The sequence below is a fragment of the Phodopus roborovskii genome, unplaced genomic scaffold (genome assembly GCF_943737965.1).
Source record: "Phodopus roborovskii unplaced genomic scaffold, PHOROB, whole genome shotgun sequence".
Classification (NCBI taxonomy): Eukaryota; Metazoa; Chordata; class Mammalia; order Rodentia; family Cricetidae; genus Phodopus; species Phodopus roborovskii.
In genome coordinates, this window is record NW_026126416.1 from 35,814,711 (window position 1) to 35,836,942 (window position 22,232).

The following is a 22,232-nucleotide window of genomic DNA, read 5'->3' on the forward strand; positions in this document are numbered from 1 at the left end:
ATTATGGGATTTTGAGTGGCTGTAACTAGACCCATCTCATTGGCCTAGCTATGATTCATTGACCCCCATATTGCAATTGTCTTGTCTCAGTTGTTAAATGAAAAACAGGCCATGGCCTTGTGGGGTAGACAGCCATGTAGCTTGCTCTTTTCTGTCTGTCAACAGAAGAAAGATGATAGGACCACATTTTCCATTATACTAAAGTTCTCATCAGATTCTTAAATATTCAAATTACCCTTTCTTTATATCTCAAATGATATGTAAATGCAGGGATTATTTTTTGTTCTTTCAAAATATTCAGAATTATAAAGACAGTTAAAGCACTCCTTAGTTATGTTTTTGGATTATTCCATGATTTTGTCTGCCTTGCCATGACAATCAATGCACAAGGTTTATCATGATGCCTGGTGTGTGTGTATATGTGCGTGTGTATGTGTATGTATGTATACATATATATATGTATATATGTATGTGTGCATGTGTACATATATATATGTGTGTGTGTGTGTATGTATATGTGTATGTATGTAGAAGAAAATGTTCATGTTATTGTTCTTATTTATCAACACATTTGAATATATATGGATATGTATTTCCCTAAGTCACTGCATAAATCATTACTGGAAATGTTTTAAAAGATGAAGGGGATCTCTTTCTAACTTATTCATTCAGTTGGGCTCCTAGTCTCTTGGGCACAGGCAACAGTGATTTGCGCACCTTTCAGGGGTTGATTTATTAGATACTTCGAAAGATTGAAGTTTCATGGTTTCTGTAATATTTCCCTTAACCATGGCCCTACATATAAGGATGCCTTGGAGAAGAATTCTCCAGGAATTTGCTTGAAAATCTGCTATTTTGTCAGGTAATGTCTGTGTGATTTAGAGACTATGTGGAGTGGTAAGATGAGATGAAAAGCTGCTCTCTGGACTTCTACTCTTTCTGGTCTTCCAGCCTCTCCCTCCCAGCCTTCTGTAGCCTGCCTCTGACTCTGTATCCTCTGACTCTGAAGCCTGCCTCTGAGTCTGAAGCCTGCCTCTGACTCTGTAGCCTCTGACTCTCCCCCTGACTCTGTAGGCTGCCTCTGGACACTGATGCTGCCTCTGGACAGACCAAAATGGCAAAAGGGCTTAATATTGGAAACTCAACTAAATACAGTGGATTTCCTCTTTTGGACGTGTGCTTAAGATTCTTACCCTTTTTCCTTTTAGTCTTATGGCAGTTTGTATCAAATGATTCAAAAGAAACATACAAATACAATCAAGGGCCTGTGTTTTTTGTGTTTATTTTTATTCTTAATTATTGTGGTAATATGGCTCATTGAACATTTGAAATTTTTGAAAACAATGTAATAAACAGTCATAACTATTTTGTATATGTCCTTCATGAAATGTTTGCTTTGTTTTGTTCTTTTTTTTAGTAAGTTTTACTAATTTTTTAAGTTAACATACAATTGATAGTTTCATTATGGCATTTTCAAACATAAATGTCATTCTGCTTATGTTCCTCTATCTCTCCATCCCTTTGCTTTTGCACGCCTTTAATTCCAGGACTTGAGAAGCAGAAGCAAGCAGACAGATCTCTTAAGTTTGAGACCAACTTGGTCTACAGAGCGAGTTCCAGGACATCCAGACCTATACAGAAAAAACCTGTCTCAAAGAACAAAGCAAAACAAAAGAAACAAAACAAAACAAACAAACAAACAAAAAACAATGTGTGTGTATAGAATGCTTTTATTTTGTGTACCTTTTGCTTAGCTTTCTGTTGTAAAAAAACAAAAACAAAAAAAACTAGTTTTTACAAGTTTTTGATAAACATTATTTTTCAAAGTTATAGTAAGATGTAATAAAACACACTTTACATACCCCATTTTTTAATATTTGCTTGTCTACGTGGTCATGTATTGACCCGTCTGGATTCATCGATAGGATGCTCCTTGTCCCATCAAAGCATTTCTGTGTGACACACTGAAGCCTACTAGATGGCTTTCTTCCCTCCCAGGAACTCTCTACCCCCAGATCTTTTACTATAGACAAATTGCCCTCTGTTTTGTTCTGAGTACTTCTTGTGTCCTCAAATCCCTTTGGGACTCTGCCTAACTGTGAAGCTGTGGACTCAGTGTTCTTCCTAAAACCCTCCTCGTAGGTATTGGATAACAGAATTCTGGATCATGTTCAAAATGGATGCCAGCTTGACCAGTGCCATGGAAGAGTTTCAGGACCTGGTGAAAAGCAATGGTGAAGAGTCCCACTGCCGCCTGATTGACACTACGCAAATGTGAGTGTTGAGGTCCTAGTGGGTCCTTTGAAACAAGCTCCCTCCAGTAACCTGAGCTGTGGTACTGGGCCTCTAATTCCCTCCACCTCCAAGAAGCTCAGACAGGCAGGTTCAGAGAACCCCACCAAACATAACTTGACATTTACTAGGAAAGCAGAGAGGCCCTAATGAGGAAGCTGCCGGGGACATGAGCAAAGAGCAGAAGGTATGCAGTCTGCCAGAAACAGAGAGCCCCTTGTCTGGACTAGGGCCTCATTCGTAGTTGATGCAACAGGCACCCCTGCACTTACATGGACCAGGCACTATTGCAAAATGTCACAAGCAGAGACTTAGAACATATGTAGATGTCTGTGAACGATCATTAAACTCCCAGAGCTGAGGAGGAACTCAGGGATGCTTCATGTCACACTTTGAGTTCCTTATTCACATGGTTGGCTCACTCTGGAAAATTAGTCCTTCTTAATTTGGGGAAGGAGGTCACACATTGTATATGCTGGGGTTTTTATGTGTGGTTAATTGTTTTGCAATAATACAAATTCCCAAAATACAGAGTTCTAGAACTGCAGCATATTGGAGAGATCAATTCATCCATCCTGTGCTTGCCAGGGGTCTGTGACTAACTGGTCTGGGGTCTGTGCCTGAGTGACTGGTCTGGGGTCTGTTTCTAACCTGGGGACTGTAACTGATTGACCTGGAGTCTGTGTCTGGCCTGGGGTCTGTGTTTGGCTTGGGGTCTGTGTTTGATCTGGGGTCTGCTGGTCTGGGGTCTGTGTCTGGCCTGGGGTCTGTGTCTGGTCTCTATCCCTCATCTTATTATCACTGCCATGTATTTAACACAGCTGAGACATGCACTAGTGGCAGAGTAGTAGCTGTACTCCAAGTCCTTCATATAATATTCATGCACGTGTGAGCGCGCGCGCACGCGCGCGCACACACGAACACACATACACACACACTTATTTCAAAACCACACCCCATAATCCCTAATCAAACTGTATATTTCTGGGGTCTGCTCTACTTCTCTGCTTGGAATTATACAACTTCATAGATAAAAGATATATTTTTTTTCAAAGTAACAACCTTTTCATTTTAAGATTTAAAAAAACCTATATCCCAGGCCACTTGAAAACCTTAGCTTCTGTCCTGATATTTTCTAGTTGGATTCCTCTCCCAGGATTTTTCACCAAATGTTAATTGAGGATATTGCCTGACTCGATATAGTCAAGGAATTGCAAGTTAATGGTTTCCTTTGCATTTGAAAGCCTTGGATACAAGGGGAAGAGGCTTACAGACTTTCCCAAACTTCAGATCCAGAAGTCCAAATGTCCACAGCCAAGGCTCTTAGAAATGCCAGTTTAGAAACCCAAGCTTCCACCCTTCTGACTTCTAACACCAGCTGTTTCTTCGGCTTCAAGCGAATCTGAGACTGAGAGCCTCTGGCTGGACTGTGAGGACTGAGGAATCGCTGGCTCGTTCTAGGGCCAGCTAGTTTATATAGTCATAACTGGGAACATTGGAGGAAAATGACTTGTTTCTGCCCAGGGCGAGCACATGTTCCTACCAATGAGCCTTGCTGCCATAGTGTTTTCTCCCTATTTTTCTCTGATCTCTGCTGGCCTCCTCTTATGATTTCCACCAGCAGTTCTATAACCCTAACAGGAATGAAGGAACACACAGAGGCATCGACAGAGTAGACATATTAAGGTCAGAGGAAGAGTCAAGACCAATGGCTAAAACTGCCCCTTCCCACTGCCCTCCTGTCCCTCTCACTGAATCCAGAAGGCTCACTTTTTTGAATTGTTATTATAGAAAAAAATTGACTTGGGAAAACTCAGTAAATGCATCATTTGTGCCAGCTGAAGCTAGCTAACCGTGCCTTGGGAATTCTTGTGGGTAACACTGGTGTGCTTACTCATGAAAAGCAGTTGTGATTTTTCTTGTCTTTTCTCTTTCTCATTTACCCACCAAAGTAATTCTCGAGACTGGTCCAGGAAACTGACTCAAAGGATAAAATCAAATACCAGCAAGAAGCGGAAAGTCTCCCTGCTGTTTGACCATCTGGAACCTGAGGAACTGTCTGAGCACCTCACCTACCTTGAGTTCAAGTCCTTCAGAAGGATTTCTGTACGTAGCCAGGGGGCAAGAGGAAACCTACTCTGGGAATTTATGATCATAAGCAGAGAACAACAGCAGCCAGGTGCCCTCCCGACCCAGCATGACCCTCTCCCTGCTATGGTGCCTGGAGACTTCCCTAGCAGGCATCATGGGATCTGGAAATGCAGTGCCATCAGAATTCCTTTGGCTGCCCATGCTCTGCTTCCCGGTGTCACACCCTCTGTGCCCACTCTAGCATTCACTCAGCCTAACCAGATGTGGCACTGTGGGCACACATGATATCCTGCATGCCCTCCACCCCTGAGAAGCATTAGAGAATTGTTTTATAATTCTTCAAAAAAAAAAAAATAATAATAAGTGGGAGTAAGTTCCCCAAGAGTTAGAATTCCAAGGTAGGCTTTGAATAGCTCTGGGAAGTCCTAAAAACAAAACAAATATGGCCAGTCTTTCTAAAACATACTTAAATTCTGAAATGGTGCCAACATGGCCAGCATTACCATTAATCTGGAAGCAAACTGCTGACCTAACTCACGCTGTTGTTATAGCCAAGCAGAGCAAAGGCAAAGAGATGTAGGGAGAGGGATTCAACTTAACCATCAACAACAGGGTGCAATGGTGGCACATCCTGTCCTCACTACCGTCCTCACAACTAACTCTACAGGACACCTGAGAACCCTCTTCCACACAAGAGAATTTGTCCCCTACCCAAGAGCACTTGCCACCACGTTAAGTGCAACACACTGTCACTGGCCAAAGGTGCTTTCCTGAAACATGACACACTTTTCCACTTGGGCCCCCTCCCACCTGCAGGAGGGAGAGAAAGGATTGACTTGAGCAAGGCCTCACAGAGTATTAGAGTTGGAGCTCATGTCTCCCAGTCACAACAACTTATTGAGCCCAGGTGTGTGTGGATGGAGACGAACAAATCAGATTGCAGAGATTATGTCATAGCTTCCCCCATTACATTGATACCCTGACTGCCACCACCCAACCAGAGACCCGGGAGCTTCCCCTCGGAGCTGGCTGCAAGCACTCCCAGTGCTAACTACCCAGTTTCCTCCTGGGCACCCTTCAGACAGAGCACCGAGACCCCATTGTGGGGCTCCATCCAAGGGTTTTCTTTTAACCTGCCTCCCCTGTCCCAGGCCTAGACAGAGCTGAAAGCCTCTGAAAAGAAGCCATGATCACTTTGGGAATCAGAGCTGTGCTGGTGACACTGGCAGAGCTGTCCCAGGCCTTCGTGATGTCTGCTTGATACCAGCGCTCAGCTGAGAGTAGGCATCAAGCCTGTCTTCCTCTGGTTGGAATTCCCAGCATCTCTGAAGCACTGAAAAAGTAGAATGGCAAGGCACACACTGGCACTTAGACTGGTCCAGGTGCTTTCTTTGCTCACATTCTCCTAACTATTTCACCTGTCCACACTCGCTTTCAAAGTGCAGAGTTCAACATAGCGCTAGATCCTCCCATAGGAGCATTCCTGGAGACTAGGTTCTTCTTTACTATTGAAGCTGAGAGATTCTTGTAGCAGAGACATGTCAGCTATAATCATCACTTAGACCAGACCGCCCAAGATATTTCAGCTTCACACATGCAATTCCATTGGTATCCATAGCTAATGCTACTGACAGGTTGGGAAAACATGGTCACTGTATGTGTATTCGGCTGTGTTTCAGGGTATCCTTCTCACTTGGCCCTGCTCAAGGTAGTTTTAGGCTAGTGTTAGCACAATTTTCCTATTAGCACTACTTCATATTTGTGTAGAACTGTGAAGACAGAAGTGCTTCCATACCATGTGTTATCTTGATATTTACAGCTAGCTCATGTCCTAAGTAGGGGGGTTTTATGTTCACAGTTATTTTTAGGCAACAGATGGAAAGAGAATGGTTCTAGAAGGAGAATTGCATTCTTGAACTGGAGACTCACAGTGGGAACTAAGAGACATTTTCTGCTATGCTATACTTTATTCATAAGAGAGAGAACACCATCTACTTGAGTTTGCTATTTGGATTCATTGATGTGTACCCATCCTTGTGTGCCTAATGGAGTTCATATAAAGAGGCCCTGAGATGTGATCTCCCACCCATCATTCTTTTTGTCCTGGTAGCAAAGATGTCGGGGAGATAGTCCTAGGCTTGTTTACCCATACTGGTTCCTAGCCACCACTGAGCAGAGTTGATGTGCCCCTCAGAACTCCAAGAATACCTCATGGTTGTCTTTTTTCCCTCCAGTTCTCTGATTATCAAAATTACCTTGTAAATAGCTGCGTGAAGGAGAACCCCACCATGGAGCGGTCCATTGCCCTGTGCAATGGCATCTCCCAGTGGGTACAACTGATGGTTCTCAGCCGTCCCACCCCACAGCTCCGGGCAGAGGTCTTCATCAAGTTCATCCACGTGGCTCAGGTGAGTGGCTGGGCTGAGACAATCCTAGGCCGTGAGGTGAATGACTGAGCCCTTTCACCCTGAGCCTGGTCTGTCAGAGTTATGGCCCCCCTGATCCACAATGGGGTTTGTGCCCCTTCTGTTTTCTCCTGGTCTAGATATGCAACTCTTATGTTTTCTCACCCAAGAGCAACGTGGAAGGCCATGTAGGCCATCTCAAGATTAGGACTCAGCTCTTGGATGTTGTTTTTTTTTTTTTTTTTCAGGAGACACATTACACATTATTTTCTCGTAACTAGTTGTATGGCAAGCAGGTAGGCAGAATCACACCATCCGGAGGTATCTTAGGTCCTTGGGTCAAGGCTCCATGAATGGCATATTCAGTGTTTGGGGGGTACAGAGGTTCTAAACTTCTCTTCCCGAGCTATTATCCTTTACTGGCATAAGCTTCAGACAGTGGAATAACATCTTTTCCTGGCAATAGGATAAAAGCAGTAAGATTAGGATTATTATATTGTCTGACTGGGGATGGTCTACGCCAGTGTTTCTCCAAGTTTGGAAATGGCTCACCTGCTCTGATAGTCATTAAAGACCAATGAGGCCTACTATCTAAGCCTACCCCAAGTCTAAGGAGCTAGAACATGTGGGGCTTGGCCCAGAAATCTTTGTTAAGCAATGATTTATAACTCAATGATTCTTGGAAACCAACAGTTCAGATGGTAGTGCACAGATCAGGCACCACAAAAGAGGGGCATGTGACCGCCCTGCTGATCTCAGATCTAGTCAGGAGGTCAATGAGAAGGGAAACACCACAGCTCCTGGCTGTTAGTCTAACAATTATATGGGAAGTGCACAGCATAAAGATGTCAGCTTTCTAAGTACCCCATGTAACAACATGTACTGTGATTTTGCTATCTCCTGCCCCATGTCACAGAAGCTCCACCAGCTACAGAACTTCAACACGCTAATGGCTGTGATAGGGGGACTGTGTCACAGCTCCATCTCCAGGCTCAAGGAGACAAGTTCACACGTACCACATGAGATCAATAAGGTCAGTGGGGCCCTTACGATTACATATCCCTTGTCAAGCAGGCTAGGGGCCAGGGAGGTAAACGCTCAGGAAATCAGGATGGGTGAGTCCCAGACAGGAGAGTGTGTGAGAGATTCTGCCTGGCCTCAGTGTCACTGTGCCCGCCTCTGCCAGGCCATTTAAAATAATGTGTGTCTCTCCCTTGTGTCTACAAGGCATCAAATGTTCAGTTACTATCCTTGCCATCAACTCCATTGCCCAGTCGCCTTACTTCAAAATGTTTTCCCCAAACAAACAGAAGTTCAGTCGCTTGTAGTGTGCGTCAAATGCACTAGATGGTGACAGCCTAGTGCACTAGCTCACCAGAACATGTGCAAACTTTGCAGACACTTGAATTTCCAGAGTTGGAAACACACTCTTTAGCTACAGTATCATTGAGAAGAGCGGGGGCCACTGGGCCACCGAGCTACACCCCCAGCCATTTGCTAGTTCTATGACACGCTTTACTCAGGATGGTTTTCCTTAAGTGTCAAGTGTACTGTCCTACATTCTTAGTTAGAAGTCACAGGATATTCTTTAAACTCTGTGGCAGAGGGTTGCTAGTGTAAGTATGGCCCACAATGATGCAATGAACCATGCATGGCACTGGTGGGCTAATGATGACTCTTTGAGCCCTGTCATCTCATGTCAGGGGACTTTACTAGCCATAAACCATAAACATCCTAAACCTGAGGTTGGGGGGGGGTCTTTCTAGTGAAAGATTCCTGAGTCTCGATATCCCTTCCCATTTATCCCATGTATTCATCCTCCTTTCAAGGATTCCCTTTTAATTATCCCTTCCATCACCATGCTGAACCTGTGAGAGACACCTTCTCTGTGGCTGGGTACACAGAAACATTTTTAGTCACCTTTTCATTCCCTAACAGTTCTGTTGAGACCACACTGAAAAGGTCACTTATATATCAGAAACCATGGAAACACTAACAAAAATTAATATAGCCTACATCCCGCTGTTCATCTTACCTTGTGAGTTCACGTAGCTCACTCTCCAGCTGTATTTGACAAAGGGGGGGGGGTGTCTCGCGCTATCTCAGAGTGACTGAGTGGGCAGTCCAAGCCTCTGCTTCCTCACTGTATAAGATGGTTCTTGTTAGATACAATTTTATTAAAAAGAATTTGCCATAGAATCTAATATGGTTATTACATGTGAAAACATGGTGGGCAAAGTCGCTCCACATCTTTGCTTCTGAAAAGCTGGCATCATCACACTTGGGGAGTGGGGTTCTGAGACTGACATCAACCCAGTGTGTTTGAAAAGAATGTCTCTGGCTGCCCCTTTAGGCGAAGGTCCATGTTGAGAATCTTGAGCCACAGAATAGCAACCTGCACTACACTACTGCAGCTCCCCAAGTAAAACACATTGCTTCCCAGGCCAGCAGCAAAGGCAGCGCCTGCTGGCCTCCCAGGCCAGACATTATTATACACAATGCTTCTGGAAGTTTCCAAGGACACCAAGGAAGGCAACTTATGGTTTGGGGTTACGAGAGCATTTATTTACTGTATCCTCCTGTACCTTTAATTGTTGTGTCAAGTGCTTATATCAGTTCTACAAATAAATCACTTTAATATAAAATGATAAAACCTTTTCAAATTAAACTACGTAGTGACATCAAAAGACACATACTTTGACTATACACATAGCTGGAGTTTTAATATGAATTGTAATAGGTATAAATGAGATGCATCTTCATCTGCTATCCAACAAATCAGGGTGGGGTAAAATCATGGCGGGTGTGAGAGGCAAGCAAGGTGGCCGCTGGGGGCAGCATGCTAGGCCCCACAGGTATCTGTGACCAGTCTGTTCTGCGTTGTAGGTTCTGGGTGAGATGACTGAACTGCTGTCCTCCTGCAGAAACTATGACAACTACAGGCGGGCCTATGGGGAGTGCACCCACTTCAAAATCCCCATACTGGGAGTGCACCTCAAGGACCTCATTTCCCTGTATGAAGCCATGCCTGACTATCTGGAGGATGGGAAGGTGAACGTCCAGAAGCTCCTGGCCCTTTACAATCATATCAATGAATTGGTCCAGTTGCAAGAGGTGGCCCCACCTTTGGATGCCAATAAGGACTTGGTGCATCTGCTGACGGTGAGGTTCCCACAGGAGAAAAAGTACTAAGTGCTAACTGTATACCAGGACCATTCCACTTGCCTTCCCATGTACTAGCTACAGAGCAGAGCTGCCATCTCCTCTTCAGGGATGAGATACAGAGGCACAAAGTTCACCTCCCCAGAGGAACTGACATCATTAAGTAACAGAGGCCTCAACCTAGACTCGGGTTGGGGAAGGGGACCCAGGAGGCTTTCTTTTAAGCAGTATGCCTTGCAAACTTCTAGGGGTTCTAGGGGTGTGCTGCAACTCCTGCAAAAGCTGTTTCTAAGCCCTCAAGATGGAGCTAGTAGCAAAGCTGATGCAGGCCTGGGTCACAGGTGAACACGGGGTACTCCCATAAAATACAGTAAGGCGGGTAAAAACCAGCCAAAACAAAACAGCTGCTAGTTGCAGCTTAGATCTCTGTGCCTGGACGCATCCCAGCCAAGGGTAGATGTGAGGAGTGGCGATCAGAGTCTGTTGTGGGTGTGAGGTGAGATCAGTAACACTTCCTTCCAAATTTGTGATGCTTCCATGTGTCAGTGACAAGAATGTGGGCCTATACTCCCCAAGTCTGCTCCCTTCCTCTGTGAACCCTAAGAGGCCGGTCTCAGGGTGATTCAAACCTCCTGTCCTAAAATTGCACAAGTTGAAACTTGGTTCTCTGTACATAGTGGAAGGAAGGGTGCCCATGGTCCCTTCCTGCCTCACAGAGCAGGTTGATGGAGCCACAGGCTTTCACCCACAGCTTGGGTGCAGTTTTGAGGTTCTAACCTATGGTGATATCTTGTTTGTACAAATAAAGCCTGTCTGAAGATCAGAGGATGGAGCTTGCCACTAGCTAACCACAGAGGTCTAGAGGTGTGTACAGACAGACAGGAAGTGAGATGGCTGGGCGGAGAAAGGCAAATAGGTGGGTCCCTTTTCCACTGGGAAGCTAGTGAGGTAAAGGTGGCTGTGGCTTGCTCCTTCTCTCTGATCTCTCAGCATTTTCTCCTACATCTGACTCCAGGCTTTTATTATTAAGACCAGCTTTAGGTGGGTTTCAGGAATTGAGTGAGCTCAGGTCTCCAGGCTCCCACAGCAAGCAATTTTACCTGCTAAGATACTTTACTGTCCCCTGCTTAGTGTTTTAAAAACAAACTGCTGGTTCTGGAAAAAATAGTTCAGTGTTAAGGATACTTACTGCTCTTACAAAGGACCAGAGTTCAATTCCCTGCATTCACATGGTGACTAGAAACCATCCATAACTGCAGCTCTAGGGAATCCAGTGCCTTCTTCTGACCTCTACAGGCATAAAGCATGTCATGCCGTATATACTCACATGCAAACAGAGCACTCAGACATAAAATAAAATTAATAAATCTAAAAACAAACAAAATCCCTGCTAAAAACCAAGAAGATGAACCGCTGGAAAAAAGTAACCAAGAAAAAACTTCAGTTCTGGGAAAGGTAGAGTGTCCTAGCAATTAACTGTGTTCTGCTTCAACCCCTGCAGTTATCCCTGGACCTATACTACACAGAAGATGAAATCTATGAGCTTTCCTATGCCCGAGAACCAAGGAACCACAGAGCCCCGGTGAGTTTCTTATCCTGATGTTTTGACATAGCTCAAAAAGTTCCTCAGATTCCTTCCCAAGACGCTGGCCTCCAGTTGCCTACTACGTGCTTAGTTTGTGCTGTGTGCTCAGCTTTGGGCAGAGCACATAGAAAAAACTTCTCAACATCTGTGCTACACATAGCTCTTATCTATAAACAGTTTGTTGTTAAGACTCAGGGACCACTGTGTGAACAGGAAATGACTGTGTGCCTAATGGGGTTGGGACAGAACCTGTGGGGAGCTTTCAAATGAGAGGAGGCAATATCAGGAGACACAGTGCTGTCTCCCTCCTGCCAAAGTGTTCCCATGTCTCTTTTCTAAGATAGGGTGATGACAACAATGTGTACACTAAAAAGCAAAACTTATGAAGCTTTCTGCCATGATAGAAAGAAAAAAAAAATCTTCATTGGTCTGTGACATTCTGGGTCAGGAAGGTGCCAGACCTTTTGATGGCCTAGAGGGCAGTCAAACAGTACCATGCCCTGGCTTTGCACACAGTAGGACCATTACAGATTATCTGATCCTACCTCTCTTACTGGCAAGTAAGCAGAATTATTTCCATTTCCTAGGAAGCTTCCCAACCCTCAAACAAGAAGGACTCAGGGAAGAAAGTCGCCTACACACAAGAAATCAGCTTTTTTGTTTGGGGTTGCTAAGTCACATTGTCTCTATAGAATGGTCAGGAGCGTCTGTGTGCAGGGCGGTAGAGGCATTTCAGAAGAAGGGTCAGCATCTTTGTATTCAAGGGAATTTTAATTGCAGCCAAGTTTCAAATGATAAGCAATGGATCCTCTCTCAGCGTGTGCACACTGCATTTTTTCCTTGTGCATCTTGCTGCCTTGATTAGCTTTTCCTCAATTTCTCTACTAAAAATGTGACTGGAACACAGAGGCAATTGACATGCTTCATGTTCATGTTAGCCTTTGTTCTTAGGTCTGACAAGAGATTGAATGGAGAGGGACCTGGAGGTCAGGGCTCCTGGAAAGTGAAGTTGTCTGCAGCTGGGGTCCTGGAGGAGCACTTTAGACTCTGTTAGCCAAGCTAACTCAGACAGATCCCAACTATGTGTGCTTTCTTCTCCTGCCACGGCACACAGTCAGGAATTAGGAAAGGAAGCAGCCCTGTTACCTGCATTAGTCACAAGGATTTCCCTATTGCATTTTAGCCACTAACCCCTTCGAAGCCTCCGGTTGTAGTGGACTGGGCCTCTGGTGTATCTCCGAAACCTGACCCGAAGACCATCAGCAAACATGTCCAGAGGATGGTGGATGTAAGCACCCATTTCAGCAGATAAAACCATGGCATAGCCTGCTTTGATTTCAGGATGTGGGAAGGAGAAGGGGCCAGGACGATAGAGAACACAAAGCTGCCTCACTCCACACACTGTGGCCGTAGAGTGTTTCAGAGGAAATAATGTCAACACACTGGTCTCCAGTGGGGTGGGTTTGCCTTGCTTAAAGGCCCTTGCAGGGGAACATATGTTTAAAACCCATTGGTTAATACGCGGTAAATGTCAGCATATAACGCTAACAAGGAGAATGGGAAACTTGGCACTGCTGGGCCTGGCTAACTGCTAAGGAGATGTATCTGCATGCTGTCTTTATACTCCAGTCACACATGCAGAACAAAGAGGAGCACAGGACTCAAGGAAGAGAGCACTTCCAATTGGGTTAGGCTGTGATCTTCCCAGACAAGGGAACGGAAGCCTATAGGGTGGGCAGAGTGAGGATGGGCAGAGGAGTGGAGGGAGAATGCCCGTCCTCTAGGCAGTGGGGGAGCTGTGTGCAGCAGCCAGTGCATGGCACAGTCGATGCTCACAGGGTTAGAGCACCTGGGACAGCAGAGGCCTGGGATGTGCCCTGCGTGCCAGTACCACGGTTTAGGGGGTATGTCTCAGGGCTGCTCTTACTTAGGCCCTTGCCAAGCTTTTATGTATACACCCACTTGTCATTAGCTACAAGGAGAGATAATTGGTTCCTGTCAGTGAATGGAAGAAACTCTTTTTTTTCAGTCCGTCTTCAAGAACTATGATCTTGACCAGGATGGGTACATCTCTCAGGAGGAGTTTGAAAAGATTGCTGCGAGCTTCCCATTCTCCTTCTGTGTGATGGACAAAGACAGGTGAGGATGGTGTGTGGGACTGTGTAAGCGGTCACTGAAGAACTTGCCTCAGTCCTTTAGTGTGGACTGCAGCAGACCATGAAATCCATGGACTTTTTAAATAGCTCACATTCAGACTCCCAATGCCACCGGCTTAGGAGAAAACACTTGGCTTTCCTTCCTGCTTTAGTGTTACAAATACTGGGAACAACTCATAGTTCTATCAACACTTCCTGCATTTTTCTCGTGGTTCTAAAAACTTTATCCTACCTCTCTACAGAAAATCAAATGCATGGCCAGTAGGCTCTACAGGTGTCTTTCCTATCTCCGGTCAGACATTGTAGCATGAGTCTTTGCTTCCCTATACACACATTTCACACCACTTCCCTTTCAAGTCTCGAACACACCGATCCTTTTGGTGTGAGGAGCAGTCAGACTGCCTCACGTTGTCACTCAGTGCTGCCCGTGTCCTTAGGATGAGGAGAACTCAAGGGAGCAACAACAGGAAGGACGAAGGAAAGGTTAGTTTCACATGCTAGAAGCCGCCGTTCCCTACTCACCTCCTTGCCTACCATTTGCTGCAGGGAAGGCCTTATCAGCAGGGACGAGATCACGGCCTACTTCATGCGGGCCAGCTCCATCTACTCCAAGCTCGGCCTGGGCTTTCCTCACAACTTTCAAGAGACCACCTACCTGAAGCCCACTTTCTGTGACAACTGTGCTGGCTTTGTAAGTTAATCTTAGTGTGGAGTGGAACTTGGTGTGTATGTGTTAGGGTGTGTGCACAGGACAGCTTAAATGAGTAATACAGGCACAGCCTCAAAGTCCTTACATACTCCAGCTCGGGACTCAAAGCTTAACACCCAGAAAACATAGTCCTCTGTTGTATGGGTTTAGCCTGTACCTAATTTCTTCCTGCTTTTTTTTCTTCCCTGGTTCATTATTCTGGGATAAATGGTATGGAAATGTGGGATTTGGTTACACCTTTTAAAAAGTGTTACATGCTGCTTCTAATGTTAGAAAATAAGAAATAGGAGATGCCTTTCTTCCTTTTTCAAAAGAAATTAAGTTACCCATATTCCAGCGGGTTGTTCCACACCCCCCCCCCCGGGGCAGCCCTGGTTAAATTCAGTATGTCACAGAACAAGAACTAAAAAGATATGGGAGGGAGACTTACTGGAAGAGTGGGGGTTGGTGGAAACGGGAAAAGGATAAAGGAGGATGGGCAGAGGGATGAGTGTGACTAGAATGCATTGTGTGCACGAGGCAAATTGTCCAAAATTAAACTGATTTTTAAAAGATCTCATCTCAGAGATTACCTGAGTGCTGTTTGTCCTCTGTCCCAAACCAACTAATAGTTTCCTCCAAAGCCAGGTTTCTGACCCAGGACTGTATACTCAGTCCTAGGGAGCCTGTTGTTCAGGGTTCATCCACATCAGGCCTGCAAAGTGCTCTTGCATAGGTAGCAGTTGTCTCTGACCAGTGGCTTCTTGTCAGAAGACTAGGACATGAGAGAGCTACCAGGGTCTACCCATTGATAGACAGAAGAACAAAAATAGAGTATGAATGCCCAGATACCTCCTCATACCGGTCAAATGAATGACTTATGCCATATTGTGTTCTTTGCCTTGTAGCTCTGGGGAGTGATCAAGCAAGGTTATCGCTGTAAAGGTAAGCCTCGGCTTTGGGGAATGAGGTCACTTCCCTTGTCTGAAGAGCTCTGCTTGGTAACATTTTTTGTGCATAGTAGTTGTCCATTCAGTTCAAACTTTCTTGGCTGTGTTCACAGCCTTGTGTCTAAACTGGTTTCCAAAGAGCACCCTCAGAAGGATTGTTGCCAGCCAAGAAAGGGATGCCTGTAAGACTTCTCTTTGCCTCAGTTGCAGATGGCTATGCTCCTTGTAGAAGCATGGAAGGGCACATGCTCAAGGAAAGGGAATCACCTTGGGGAAGGTTACTACAGGAGCAGTCAGCTTTTCTTTTTTTCAGCAGATACCTCAAAACCTAATTTTCCAGGTTGGCATCTCCTCTCTACATGATGAGAAGATGCTGCTTAGTTCTGAGATTCATTGATGCAGCTCTGGGGCTTACCAGGGGGTTAAGAATCAGGAGGTGATTTTTCCTAGATCCCTTAGGAACACCAGAGGCTAGACCAGCAAGTTTGACAAGAGAGCAGTGTGTGAGTTTGGTTGTGAGAGAGATGCTAGAAAAATGTGTGAAGCCACTTCTGAACAGGGTGTCTTGTCTGCAGACTGTGGAATGAACTGCCATAAACAGTGCAAAGATCTGGTGGTGTTTGAATGCAAGAAGCGAATCAAGAGCCCAGCAGTATCCACAGAGAATATTAGCTCTGTGGTGCCAATGTCCAACCTTTGCCCACTGGGAACCAAAGATCTGCTCCATGGTAAGCAGGCACTGGGGATGTTTGTCGTGGGTATGTACAGGAAAGGGTCAAGTTTGGCGGGCGGGTAAGAAATATCACCCCATGATGCTTATTTCCAGTTAGCCTTGACCTCAAGTGCTATGCCAGGGCTGACTCATCATGGATTTTTAACTCTCTGCTGTAACAGAGTGGAAGTTAGACAAAAAAGAAAAAGGAAGTAAGGAAGGGAGGAAGGAAGGAAGGAAGGAAGGAAGGAAGGAAAGAAGGAAGAAAAAGTCATCAGATGCTACTGGATGCCTATCCAAGTGCAGATATCGACTTCTTGCCATGACAGCACCTCATATTAATTTTCTTCCTCTATCCTTAGACACAAACCAAGGATGGGGAGGGGGAGAAGTAGAGAGTGAATGTATAAATGCATAACACACAAAGTATGAACATAACACACTGCGTAAAAGGGATGGCTGTGTTCAGAAGCAAAGTCTAACATCTCCATAGCTCAGAAATGTCCTAAGAACATACTAATAGCAGAAGCTGAAACAATGTCAGCAGAGGCTGAAACCTTAGATCTTCTTGACTCTGTTTCCAGAAAGAGGCAGACACAGCTGAGAATTTGATGTTTGCAGTTTAACAGAGACCACCCTGAATGAAAAGTGACCTGAACAGACTCATTGCTAACAAATGAGAAAAACAATGTGACTGGCACTCAGGACTGGCAACAGGGAGTAGGCTCCCCTATTGGCTCAATGACTATGTGCATCATCCCTGGTTTTCTTCGAGAAGAGGAGCTTGGCCCATTAAATTAACACCCTGCCCTAGACTGAGAACCTTGAGAGATCAGGTGTAGAAAAATGACTAAAATTCTAAAATCAGAAAAGTAAATACAGAAAAAAAAGAGGAGAAACTCTGGAGATTAACCACATCATTCAAGGACAACCAGGGGCTAAGCCAGAATTGCCACAGCTAGCTCTGCACATGGCAAAATGCAAGTAAAGTGTGATTAGGAAATAACACGAAGGAAGCAGAACAGAGACTTCCCGGGTCTGGAGGGCAAAAAAGCAGAGAGTGTCCAGTGGGGAGAAATGACCAAACACCAACATGGAACAAGTTGGAAACCAGTGAAGGTCAAGTAGGCTGTGGTGACATAAACGACCAGATTAGAGGGGTCACTGTGCTGGGCTGCTGGGAAAGCCTTCATGGAGGAGGTGGGATTCCAGCTGAGTTTCAAAGGAAAGGCAGGGCACATCATGATGAAGATGAGGACTATGCCAGAGAAGATGGCTGTGGAGCAAAAGGCCAAAAGGCAGGCAGGCTGCAGGCAGTGCTGTTGGGATGGGTGGTGTTGTGGCAGAAGTGAAGTAGAAAAAAACAGGAAGCCAGGCAGGTGTGTGGTAAGTGCCAGATGAGAGAGTACGCACTGTCCATGCTCTGAAGCAAAGAGCTCTTACAACAGAGAGTAGAGCCCTCAAGATCATTCTCCGGATTCCTGGATGTCTAGGAGTCTGTCTCAATGACAGAGGGAGCCTAACTTGGGAAGTTTCATTGATTTAAAGTGTAACTGTGTCAAAGGCAGGAAAGGGAAAGGGGGAGTTCAAGATGGCTGAACAGAGGTACCTAACTCTCATTTGCTTCTCAACTGGTGAGATAGCTCTGGAAGCTAAGGTGCTTGGCTATGCAAGCCTGGTGACCCCAGTTCAACCCCTGGGGCCCACATAAATATGGAAGGAGAGGGGGCTGGAGAGATAGATGGTTCAGTGGTTGGGAGCACTGGCTGCTCTTCAGAGGACCTGCATTCATTTCCCCACAGGCCATGGTGAACACACACACACACATACACACACACACACACACACACACACTTACAACTGTTTAAGAGGTAGGCAAACACATTTTTAGACTGAATGGGAAAATTGCAGCAGAGTAGGGGAAACATAAGACTTAGAGATCTGAGGTGGGTGTGGTATAAGAGGCACCTTGACTCCTGATGCCCCAGCTCTAGCCACAGGAAAGGGAGTCTCTCTGTATAGCATGAAATCAAGAATGCCCTGGGAAATTTGCCAGTGCGGTGCTGTTGAGCATGGCTGGTGGGGAATTGCACAACTGTCATAGGATTTTACCAACCTAGAAAACTTACTTGGATTCTGTCCAGTGGCCAGCTATGGGAAAGAATCCCCATCATCTTCTGAACCTCAGGGATGCAGTACTCAGAAAGCATTTGGAGAAACGACCTGTCTTCTGACTTTAGTCAGCTCTGCAGGTCAGAACACCTGCTTTTTCCTATCTCTGGGATTCGGAAGACATTTCATTGAACTGGTCAGCAGGAAATGGCCCTGTGTACCAGCCTTGGTTCTGTAGAGTAACTCATTATGTTTGAGTCAAATTTGCTGAAGGTCCTGCATTGTATGGGATGGATGTTGTCACATGAAAGAGAGAGGGTAAAGAATATGGAGACTGGATGGACGTTAATAGAGGATGCCCTAAGGCTTCCTCTAGCTTCCAGGTCTGAAACAGACAGGCAGAAACATGCCTCTGCACACAGATACAAAAGAATCCCTTTTTAAGTTCAGCAAGAAGAAAAATGTATGATTTAAATACAAATGTATCTCCAAAAAAATTACAAAAACCTTTCTCATATATGAAATCACTTCATTCCCTAAGCTCTGAAATATAAGATATTTTTCATCTCCATTTAATGAAATAAACAGAATCTAAAATGTCTTTATTAATAAATGATGTATTATTACTTGGCACCCTAATTACTTTGCAAATTAGTGCTAAATCTTTGCAAAAGATAAACTTGGATGACCTCCAGTTTATCTCCCCACCCATGTCAAATGCATTTACTAATCTCTACTTTCTCAGGAAATTACTCTTTCTAGTTAGTATTTTCAGGCTGTGTCTCCGGCAGGGATATTGGCTAAAGAAACCAGATGGCTGGTTTGTCCTTACCCCTGCAGAATCAAGTAAGGGTGATTGATTTTAGAATACACTTCCACAAAGCTAATCCTGCCACCTCATCATTAATCTGTACCGATCACACAAGTGAGTCCCACAGAGTCCTTACCGTCTGTCTGCTTGAGTAGCACTCAGGTACCTGGCTCAAACTCTGGGTACAGCTCTTTCCCTGGAGTCCAGAGAAAGCATATACAGGACATTCTGTCTATATATGTTTATCCTGCTGTCTTTAGATGTTCGACATCAAGGCAGGGATTCTAACTTACTGTCCAGGTAACTTTTGTGCAAACAGAAAAGGATGCTTTGGGAGCTGGAGGGATGGTTCAGAGGTTAAGAGCACATATTGCTTTTGCAAAAACCCGGAATCAGTCTCCAGTACCCACATGGTATCTCACAGGATTAGGGGATCCCAAACATTCTTCTGACCTCCAAGGGCACTCCATGAATGTGGTATACATACATACATACATACATACATACATACATACATACATACATACAAACAATAGGCAGAACATCATACACATTTTTTAAAAATATTTTTTAAAAAGGTGAAAAAGATGTTCTTTCCTTGATGTGGATGAATCCTGATGCAAATCCCTAGTGTATGCTCTACTCATGCCTGACACTGCATGTCCAAAAACAAGCCTCTTAGAAGTGGAAACTCCTTACATAAGAAATGTCTCATCCCCAGGTTGGAGAAACCTATAGATAATGCTGATCTGAACAAGAGGGCTCATGGACCCCAGTCTGATAGCTGGAAAACCAGCATAGGACCAACCCAGACTCTCTGAATATGGGTCAGTTAGGAGGACTGGGCAGTCTATGGGGTCTCTGGTAGTGGATCAGTATTTATCCCTAGTGCCCGAATGGACTTTGAGAGCCCATTCCACATAGAGGGATAATCTCTCAGCCTAGACACATGGGGGAGGGCCTGGACCCTGCTCCAAATGATATGACAAACTTTGAAGATCCCCCATGGAAGGCCTCACCCTCCCTGGGAAGCAGAAAGGGGATGGGATGGGGGTTGGTTGGAGGACAGGAGGGTATGGGATCTGGGATTGATATGTAAAACAAAGGTCTCCTCCAAAACAAATGTTGAGGATCTTGAATTCATCACTGTCTAAGAGTGCTAACAAATGTATCTCTCCACAGCACCCGAGGAAGGATCTTTTATATTCCAAAATGGGGAGGCTGTGGATCACAGCGAGGAGAGCAAGGATCGGACCATCATGCTCCTGGGCGTGTCCTCACAGAAGATTTCAGTTAGGCTGAAGAGGACTGTTGCCCACAAGACCACCCAGACAGAGTCGTTCCCTTGGGTGGGCGGCGAGGTGCCTGCTGGTCACTTTGTGCTGTCTTCCCAAAGGAAGCCACCACAGGATACTCTTTTTGTGCTTCCCAGTCCCACGTCCCCATGCCCCAGCCCAGTACTGCTCCGAAAGCGGGCCTTCGTCAAGTGGGAGAACAAGGAATCGCTTATAAAACCCAAACAGGAGCTTCACCTCCGGCTCCGGACCTACCAAGAACTGGAACAGGTGCCTCACTGCCCCTCCCTCTTTATCTGTCCTGCTGAAGTAATGCAATAGGGAAAAGCACAAGGGTGAAGATTCAACCCGATTACTAGCAGGTTAAGTAAGCAGACAAGACAAGGGGAAAAAAAAGTTGCCAAATGTAGGTTAATCTAAGCCATTTTAGTGTCAAGGAAGAACGACATTAGCTTTAACGTTGTTTAATTTTATTAAGGAATGTTTTCCTGCCCCTTTGCCTCACACATCAAGATTTATAGCATTTTTGGAGGCCTGTCAGTACATAACCCACCATGACCTAGCTTAATATGCTTATTGGCATACTACACAGTGAAGCCACCCGCCTGCAAGGTTCCAGGATGCTCAACATTGTTACCAGTGGTTTCTTCCCTGCCAGGGCCCCAGGAGAGTCACAGAGCTATGTGCTAGACAATTTGGTGACAGAATGAAGAATGGGGCTATCAGCAGGACAAAAGAGCAACAGATTTGCTGGGAGAAAACATGTCTTTTATTCAAAGCACCTTTAAAATGCATCTTAGCAAACAAGCTAAGCAAACAACCCAAAGGAAGCCACCTTTGAGTTATCTCAGATGAGAAACTGCCAAATGTTACCTTTCAGACGAATAAAAGAAATCTTGAAAAGGAAGCATGATATAAGTAGGGCACTTTGGTCTGAGACACTAAGACATTTTGCTTTGTTTTTATTTATTGCTGTTTGATTTAGTTTTGGCTTTTCAAAATAGGGTTTCTCTGTATGGCCACCTGGTTGTCCTGGAACTCACTCTGTAGACTAGGCGGCCTCAAACTCAGAGATATGCCTGCCTTTTGCCTCCTAAGTGTGGTGATCTAATCCCAGACATTTTTTTTTTTTTTTTTTTTTTTTTTATGTCAGTTGGTAAACACTGGAACCTGGTTGGTCCTCTGTAAAGTGCAAGGCTGAGTCCATGCTGAGGTTTCAAATCTGACATGCCTATTAAAGGTAACAAATATAGTTGTGAAAAATGCTACGAGAAACAGGTGACAGAATAATCCCTGCCCAGTTGTCAGGGCCATAAACCCTGATATTTTATTAGCTGTTTCTCTTTTATTTTACCTGAATCACAGAGACTTGCAGACTAGAATTCTCCATGAGCATTTTACAGGAACAATGTGTCTGGCTTTAACATTAGGGACCTGCAATGATTGGTCTTTAGTCCAACAGTCCTTACCACAAGGAAGGAGTCCAGTTAAACCAATATTTAAAATGGCATGTAATAAGGAAAGATGATTACAGCTGAGTATTTTAATAAATATTAAAACAATGAGTGTTATTTTAGTTCATGCCATAACTGAATCAGCATGGAACCAAATCAAAAAGGAAACTAAGACATTTGGGTCAGATGTGCCTGAGCTCCAGAACTATGAGTGAGCACTGTCTGCTCCTATAAAGCCAACACTGATTTCCAGGGTGTGCATGAGGGTTAAGCTACCCTACTATTAGACATCATTCTATTATCCCACAGCACTGTTGGGTTCACTGCAAGCGCTCAATCCCACATAAGCTGGTAGAGAGCATTCTGGGTGATTCAGTCTGAGAACCCAGAGCGGGTCCCATTTAACCAGACACTGCACCTATATTTTCTGATGCCCATGTAAGTCAGTGTGACATGCAGACACTTTTCTCAAAACCAGAAGCCTGGAGATGAACCAGTGGCTGCAGAGTTAAATTACTG

At 44.8% G+C, this 22,232-nt stretch overlaps 1 protein-coding gene across 2 annotated transcripts in view; it reads left to right on the forward strand.

Annotated features, from left to right (window-relative positions):
• The window catches only part of Rasgrp1 (RAS guanyl releasing protein 1), a 62,900-nt gene that overhangs the window by 38,879 nt on the left and 1,789 nt on the right, over window positions 1–22,232 (forward strand). For both annotated transcript variants that reach the window (XM_051183715.1, XM_051183714.1), the window contains 13 exons: window positions 800–862; window positions 2,143–2,274; window positions 4,245–4,398; window positions 6,618–6,791; window positions 7,705–7,821; window positions 9,675–9,950; window positions 11,452–11,532; window positions 12,719–12,823; window positions 13,565–13,674; window positions 14,238–14,382; window positions 15,288–15,324; window positions 15,905–16,057; window positions 20,147–20,529. In XM_051183715.1, the coding sequence (XP_051039672.1) occupies window positions 800–862; window positions 2,143–2,274; window positions 4,245–4,398; window positions 6,618–6,791; window positions 7,705–7,821; window positions 9,675–9,950; window positions 11,452–11,532; window positions 12,719–12,823; window positions 13,565–13,674; window positions 14,238–14,382; window positions 15,288–15,324; window positions 15,905–16,057; window positions 20,147–20,529 (1,930 nt within the window). The remainder of the gene's footprint in view (window positions 1–799; window positions 863–2,142; window positions 2,275–4,244; window positions 4,399–6,617; window positions 6,792–7,704; window positions 7,822–9,674; window positions 9,951–11,451; window positions 11,533–12,718; window positions 12,824–13,564; window positions 13,675–14,237; window positions 14,383–15,287; window positions 15,325–15,904; window positions 16,058–20,146; window positions 20,530–22,232) is intronic.